Source organism: Coregonus lavaretus, assembly GCF_964263955.1.
Source record: "Coregonus lavaretus genome assembly, contig: HAP1_SCAFFOLD_2405, whole genome shotgun sequence".
NCBI classification, from domain to species: domain Eukaryota; kingdom Metazoa; phylum Chordata; class Actinopteri; order Salmoniformes; family Salmonidae; genus Coregonus; species Coregonus lavaretus.
In genome coordinates this window covers 1255-9683 of record NW_028159587.1, presented here as the reverse complement: position 1 = coordinate 9683, position 8429 = coordinate 1255, and the positions used below count along the sequence as shown (strand labels likewise).

The following is an 8429-nucleotide window of genomic DNA, read 5'->3' as shown; positions in this document are numbered from 1 at the left end:
TGGCGTGACCCTGGACAACACCCTGTCATTCTCTGCAAACATCAAAGCAGTGACCTGTTCCTGCAGGTTCATGCTCTACAACATCCGTAGAGTATGACCCTACCTCACACAGGAAGTGGCGCAGGTCCTAATCCAGGCACTTGTCAACTCCCGTCTGGACTACTGCAACTCGCTGAAGGGCTCCCTGCTTGTGCCATCAAACCCCTGCAACTCATCCGGAACACAGCAAGCCCGTCTGGTTTTCAACCTTTCCAAGTTCTCTCATGCCACCCCGCTCCTCCGCACACTCCAACTGGCTTCCAGTCGAAGCTCGCATCCACTACAAGACCATGGTGCTTGCCTACAGAGCAGCAAGAGGAACTGCCCCCTTCCCTACCTTCAGGCTATTCTCAAACCCTACACCCCAACCCGAGCGCTCCGTTCTGCCACCTCAGGTCTCTTGCCCCCCGACTCTACTGATAGCAACTTTATTGAGGAACATTTGTATTTCTATGCTTGTGATATGTGGTTGTCCCACCTAGCTGTCTTCAGATGGATGCACTGACTGTAAGTCGCTCTGGATAAGAGCGTCTGCTAAATTAGTAAAATGTCAAATGTAAAAATGTAAGGTCACGGGATCTAATCTTCTAAACTGCCATTTCTCCCAAAAAAGATGTATATTTATAGCCCTGGTTACACCTCACATTAACATGTGGTTTCCCTGATCTGATCAAAGTGATCCAATCAAAACCTGTTTTAAAGTTTGCCGCATCTACACACAGTATTAAAATGTGTCCATATCGTCAATGGCTGAATCCCAATCATCTCTCCATCCTCCTGGGGGGTGTGCAGTCGTCCATCTCCTCTACGCACATTTGAAAGCATTGGATTGGTGCAGTCATGAGTTGGAGCACGTTTCCATGTACCGGTCATTGGAAGAATCTCGATTTGGATTTCCGTGTTTCCTCGCCTCCTTCTCAAAACCCATTGGATGAGAAGGTTAGAACAGGGAGGGATCCTAAAATCTGCAAAAGGGAAGTGAACAAAGTGTGCACACTTCGGGAGAAAGGGGAGATTATTGGGACACAGCCAGTGAGTATTTCAAGTCAAGAGTACAGCAACACTGTCCTACAGTCTCCACACAGCAAACTATAAACTTTTAAATAAGTCATTTTAATTACAATTGGATATAAAGCATTTACATTATGGTGGTAAACAGTCAGACAAGAAACATATAGCATTTACGCTACGAAGTTCTCATTCATTTAGGGGCAGTTTCCCTGTCACAGATCAAGCCTAATCCTGGACTAAAAAGCTCTTTCAATGGAGATTCTCAATTGAGCAAGCTTTTAAATCCAGGACTGAGCTGAATCTGGGAAACAGGACCTTGGTGTGGTGAGACAAGGAGAACAGTTAAGTGACATTCTTCAGTTTCTTGTTAAAGCCCTGTTTCAAGTAGTAGCAGTACATTTTGAGTGGTAAGAGTTTCCTTCATTCACGGTCTGCCAGAGGAGGTACATTTTTGGCCGGGGCAGCGGAGGAGGTTAGTTTTTGGACAGCGTGGCAGCGGAGGAGGTTAGTTTTTAGCCGGCGTGGCAGCGGAGGAGGTTAGTTTTTAGCCGGCGTGGCAGCGGAGGAGGTTAGTTTTTAGCCGGCGTGGCAGCGGAGGAGGTTTTGACAGTCTTCTTCAGGTGGTGGTAGTTGGGGAGGATCTTCATCAGGAAGTCAAGCTGCAGAGTCTGGGGCTGCAGAACACATGAACACACAAAGACGCGTTGATCTTCCCTGCTAATGAGGATGGAGTGGTTCTTTGGTAAACGTGGTGAAAGACAAAGCTACATAGAGGTACATAGACTGTGTATGTACATGTTTTATACACACAGATCTGTACAATACTAATCTCAGCCTGTGTGTGTGTGTGTACCTGTGGTCGCTCGGTCTGCACACGTCTCTGACACCCCGAGCCGAAGATGACAGTGTTTTCAGGTATGACCTCACAGGTGTTGACCTGGCAACAGGCTCCGATGATACAACCAGAGGTCAGAATCATGTTCCTGCCCAGGTCGGCTGGAGAGGGGGGGACACAGTTTAGATGATGGAAGGGATTCTCCCCATAAGTGATTTTTTTTTTAAACAATCAACACAGGCACACCCAGTCATATACAACATTGGGAGACAGTCATTACTGAATTTGAGGCATTTTAACCTTTCTTACCTTTGGATTCTATGACATTGTTGTCACCGATTTTCAAAGCTTGAGACACTGCAAGTATCATTGGTTAAGGACAGTTTCATACTTCTGGAGACATTTGAAACCCCACCTCTTTTAAGGAATACCTGGGATAGGATAAAGTAATCCTTCTACCCCCCCTTACCCCACCCCAAAGAAAGAAACAAACAAACAAAAAACATATTGTAAAGTGGTTATCCCACTGGCTATAAGGTGAATGCACCAATTTGTAAGTCTCTCTGGATAAGAGTGTCTGCTAAATGACCTAAATGTAAAAAATGACTTTCAGAGCAACAATATACACACATACAGGTATGGAATATTAGACAGAGGTCAAATGTCCTAATATCTGTACCCTATAGGTCAGTGGCTGTACCCTATAGGTCAGTGGCTGTACCCTATAGGTCAGTAGCTGTACCCTATAGGTCAGTGGTTCTTAAACTGTTTCAGCCTGGGACCCAAATTAGAAATTCTGTGTTTTCCTGGGACCCAAGCTTATGAAAACATGCAACTATACATAAATAATCGGTACATTTCATTGCCCTTATACCAGCCTAAAACAAATGAAATATAATAATATAAATAGCTATTCATGTTTATTTTCCCCCATTCAAAACACTCTTACATATCTGTCTAGGTTGGAACTATTGCTGTTAAAATAAAAGTAATAATTTTCATTCTGAACTGGGTAATAAACTGATTGATCACATCACACAGATGTAGACCAGAGAACACACACACACAGTCCTATTGAGAGGTGTATGGCTGGTTGAAGCTTCAACAAGCATGTCTATTCTGAGCTCCGTTTTTGACAGTGCAACCCTGAGGTCATGCTCAGCATGGAGTCTGTTTCTGTACTTGTTTTTTTAAGTACGCCAGAGTTGAGAACCCTGACTGGCATAGGTATGTGGTGCCAAACTGGATCAGAACATCTACTGCTTTCTCAGCCAGGCAGGAGACTGCTTCCTGCTGTAGACGAGCAACCCAGAACTGTGTGAGTGGGTTTGCCTCAAAAAGCATCTTGCTTCAATCAGTTTATTCCAGTTCAGAATAAAAAAATGATTACTTGAATTTTAACAGCAATAGTTCCAACCTAGACTTGTTTTCACCAATAATTTCTACAGTAAGCCTGATCATGTTTCATCTTCATCTGTACTGTTACTTAAGGTTTCACTATCAGTAGTTAGCTAGCTTGCGTTGGCTAACGTTTGCTATCTAGCTATTAGCTGGGTAAAGGGAATTGTTTGAAAGAGAAACTCACATCTGCTACTATGAGAGATAGTCCTCCCTTATTGCTGCTTATCACCTGTTATAAAAATGACGACAATGCTTTGCTAGCTGACTTACTTTTCCACTGTCGAAGCGCTGTTTCCTGAAGCACTCTGCCCTGTTCTGAAAGAACTCCCTGGGTTTACCGTCATGCTCAGTGTTGCCAGGTCCAGCTAAGATTTCTAGGCAAATTATGCATACCACAAACCCAGAAACCCCCCCCCCAAAAAATTGTTCGCAGAAAGAGAGGAGTTGCCACATTTATCCATGAAACCCTTTTCCCACAACGTTATCGAGCAATTAAGAAGGAATATCTACCTAATTTTTAACGACGTAGGCTAAGAAGCTAAATTTGTTTTTCCATCAAAATAATAATGATTGTAAGTTTAAGAATATGTCGCAAGACAAAAGATAAACAGCCCCTTTATTAAACTCTCCAGATCATTTTCTATCAGTGGATGTCGATTTACCTTGTTTTGACTGCTATGATTAAACAATAAGGCCCTAGGAGGTGTGGTATATGACCAATATATCACGGCTAGTGGCTGTTCTTTGGACATAGCCCTTATCTGTGGTGTATTGGCCATATACCACAAACCCCTGAGGAGCCTTATTGCTATTATTAACTGGTTAACAATGTAATTAGAATAGTAAAAAGTGATTTTTTTTTGTCATTCCCATGGTACACAGTCTGATATAGCATGGCTTTCAACCAATCAACATTCAGGGCTCAAACCACCCAGTTTAAAATTGTAAATAAATCCCAATTGTGGATAACTATAGATAAATCCAACAGGAGAGTTTGAGTGATGAAAGTTCGACAGCTGATCTCAATCTCTGTGCAAGAAACACTTGGATGAACTTAAAAAAACGAATGTTAGGCTGTTTTCCGTCAATTTTGCCAGATGTTAAGACTACAAACCGTTATAAAACGGCCTATTTGCGAGATTTACTTGTTATTTCAATAGGCATAGGCCTACTGACTAAAATCTGGGTTTGCCATGGTCTGCTGAGCTAGATGCTGGTAGCCTATAGCCCCTGAAAGGCCAACATCTAATTTCAGGGAAAATTCCACAATGAAACTGACATTACATGTGGAGAATGATACATTCGCGATAGCGCTGTGACCATGATCACAATTGATAACTTCCTATTTTTCCCCATAACATAACTACGCGAGGGAGTTCCATAACTTCCATTTCAAATGTCCAGTCGCGCAGCGCTCCAGAGCCTAGAACTGAGCATGAGTAAAAACCCTTCGCTTGATACAGGTTATCCATCAGAAAAGTCGACATTTGAATGCAGTTTACTTTAAAAACACCTCTGAGCGAACTTATCTAAAGAGCACTAGTGCGCCAAAAGTCATTTTCCAATGCTTTGCCTCCGTTATATCAGTTCTAGCGCGTTAATATGTTTTATGGAAAAAGGGTGTCTCCATAATGACCAATCTAAATAGCCTACCTACAACCGGTAAGAAGTTGTCACGATGTGCGCGCTCCTTGACATAGCTGTCTCTGCTGCAGCACTCTCAATGCACACACCCCTCTGGCCCTCCCTTCATTCACTCACTCACTCACTCACTCAGTAACAACCTACTCACTGCCTGATAGTCAGCAGCAGCAGGTTACAGTTAAATATATATATATTTTAAGAGAAATGCATGGCGGCCGCGGTGCAATTTAGAAGTAGCCCAAACATCGTTTTCAATGTAGCCCAATTTGGCGAGAAAACCGCAAACTGCAATCCTGGTCATGCTGTGGATGTTTGGTCAGGACGTGTCGTTTAATTTGTTCGTTTTGAGAGACTCATTAATAAGCACTTCCCCACACAAAACACATTGTGGGCGCTCCTCGTTATTTCTCAAAGTTTGTATGAAACCAAGAGAGAGAGAAACTCATCGCTGTATTTGCGTTTCATGACGATTGAGCCCAGTCAGAACTTGTGGCTAGCTCGACTCCTATTGGAAGACAGCGGCCAGTGGAAATGACAAGTCATTGGCTGACAGCGCTTCATCTGCTGCCGAACCACGGCGCTGCAGCGTTTGGGTCGCGGAGTGATCTTCAACAACACTGCAGAAAAAGGATCCGGTAAAACGCGAAGCGCACACACACGTCACCCCTCCCGCTCGCGCAGCTGCCAAACTGACACCGCTGCTAAACAGAGAGCGCAGTTGCACTTGGCCAAATCAATTCAAGTAATTCATTTAATAATTATACATTTACTCTAACACGTCGCGACCCACCATTAACAGGTCCGCGACACACTTTGGGTCGTGATCCATACTTTCGAAAGGCTGCTATAGGTCAGTGGCTGTACCCTATAGGTCCGTGGCTGTACCCTATAGATAAGTGGCTGTACCCTATCTGTACCCTATAGGTCGGTGGCTGTACCCTACAGGTCAGTGGCTGTACCCTACAGGTCAGTAGCTGTACCCTATAGGTCAGTGGCTGTACCCTACAGGTCAGTAGCTGTACCCTATAGGTCAGTGTACCACACTTCAATATAAAGGATACTACATCCAACTTCAAACACGTTGTTGATGCCGATGGTCATCGTCTTGGGCTCCACTCCCTCAGAGTCAGGTGTAATGTTCTCTGGATAACTGATCAAAGACAGACAACCAGCTTCAATCACTACAATGCAGACCATAATATGGCAGAGGAAAAAGAGACCATAATATGGCAGAGGAAAAAGAGACCATAATATGGCAGAGGAAAAAGAGACCATAATATGGCAGAGGAAAAAGAGACCATAATATGGCAGAGGAAAAAGAGACCATAATATGGCAGAGGAACAAGAGACCATAATATGGCAGAGGAACAAGAGACCATAATATGGCAGAGGACAAGATACCATAACATGGCAGAGGAAAAAGAGACCATTATATGGTAGAGGGAAAAGAGACCATTATATGGCAGAGGAAAAGGTGAGGAAAAGACAGAATAGAAGGAAGGGAGAAATAAAGAGAAGGGAGAATGGAGGAATGTAGAAGATGGGGAGAAAGACTGTAAATAGAACACAGGAGAGACCACACCATTGCACCCTTCCACTTCTATAAGATTCACTATTGTTATGTTCACCTGTTAATTATGAGAGCTTGTTCCTCTATGAGGTTGCCTTCTCCGATGACTATGGGTCCTGCCTCGGCTATGATGCGGGCTTTGGGATGGACCACCGTTCTGGCACCTGGAAGGACCATACATGAACGTCGTGCACAGTCAAATGTGTAACGTTAGCCTACATCAGCCATCTTAGCTGGCTGCAAAGTGGATATGTACTCAGTGACCTGAACCGTGTAATAATGTCAAGCTATATGGAGACTAGCGTTACTAGAGACAACCGCATTTTGTTGTTGCTCATTCTTATAAATAGTTGCTCATTCTTATAAATAGTTAATGAACGTTAGCTGGCTGGCTTACTAGGTAAAGGCTACATTTGACGTCTTCTTACCAATAGTGACGTCTCCTCTGATCTCGCTTTCCACGCACACCACGGCGCCAGCTGCTATTTTAGCGCTACAAACAGAAAACCAATTGTTGGTAATAATCAGCAATAAAAAACTTACAATTTATGAATCATCTGTATGTCACCATTCCACAAGTTAGTTAGCTAGCTACGATTTTAGCTATAGCAAGCAGCTAACTTAGCTAGTAACGTTAGGTTAGCTGTTTCCTAAAACATATTCAACTTGTTTAACACATTCAAACTATCATCAAACAGTAACAATGTGATCTTTGATACATAACACAGTTCTAAAAATACATTCAATTTGGATTCGTAATACCTTTTTTGAGCACTTTGTTTATCCGACATTTTGTTGATCGACTTTAGTTTTTTTGACGATCGATTACAAATCCTTCTCAGCATCAATAACGTCATTGTGCGCTTGCGTGGAACGCAGATAATTTAATGGGGATTTAGTGTCACCTAGCGAATGTTTACAAAACTGCAGCTGACCTGATCTCCTTATAATATTTTTATTCAGAGAAAATGGTACAAGTATTATTCATTTTTCTCCTTTTTATGTCCCAAATCCCAATCTCCCCTAACCTTATCCCCTAGCCCCTATGCACTTGTATAGATCTGCCAGTATAAGAAGTGTCAACAACATGTCATCTGATAGATGGGGCGGCGCACAATTGGCCCAGCGTCGTCCAGGGTAGGGGAGGGAATGTCAGTTGGTAGAGCATGGCGTTTGCAACGCCAGGGTTGTGGGTTCGATTCCCACGGGGGGCCAGTATGAAAAAATGAATTTAAAAAAATAATGTATGCACTCACTAACTGTAAGTCACTCTGGATAAGAGCGTCTGCTAAATGACTAAAATGTAAAAATGTAAATGTAATAGATAACCTCCACCGTGTCCTTGACTAGTCTCCAAGCACCATTTATCCTGGTCCCAGATCAGTGTTTACTTTGGCTGTATTGGTTCATTGTTATGCTGGCCGGTGTGTACGCAGAGGACACAGTTACCTGTCAATCATCAACCTGTCACTGCTGACAGGTCACTGTAAATGGAATTAGTACACACACACACTTTTCAATGACCCCCCCTCCACACTTCCTGATCATTAACAAAAGCATCATCAACAACAAATTAACCAACATGTACTAGATAGTCAGGCAGAACTTCAAAACACAGAGCTTCAAATCACTCAAACTTTCAGATGTCCGCCTAGATCAGAGAGGACATTAGCATTTTCAAAACTATAAATTATTAATTATGGGCAGTAGAAGAAGAGAGCACATAAATTATTAAATATGCGCTAACCTAATTTAGGAGGTATTACATAATATATGAATTATGTAGAGGCGCGTACACACACACACAGGCATGGACACACACAGACAGGCATGGACACACACACACACACACACACACACACACACACACACAGGCAGACAGGCATGGACACACACACACACAGGCATGGACACACACAGACAGGCATG

General features: G+C 43.0%; 1 protein-coding gene across 1 annotated transcript; it reads right to left on the bottom strand.

Moving 5' to 3' along the window:
• Positions 1-1133: 1133 nt before the first annotated feature.
• On the bottom strand, positions 1134-7357 carry LOC311122689 (dynactin subunit 6-like; the record flags this gene model as incomplete). Its single annotated transcript, XM_084197024.1, has 7 exons — positions 1134-1724; positions 1904-2046; positions 2195-2242; positions 5992-6080; positions 6559-6664; positions 6929-6993; positions 7263-7357. 7 exons carry the CDS (start codon positions 7355-7357, stop codon positions 1620-1622), a joined length of 651 nt encoding a protein of 216 aa, XP_084053150.1. The 3' UTR covers positions 1134-1619.
• Between the last annotated feature and the right edge of the window lie 1072 nt (positions 7358-8429).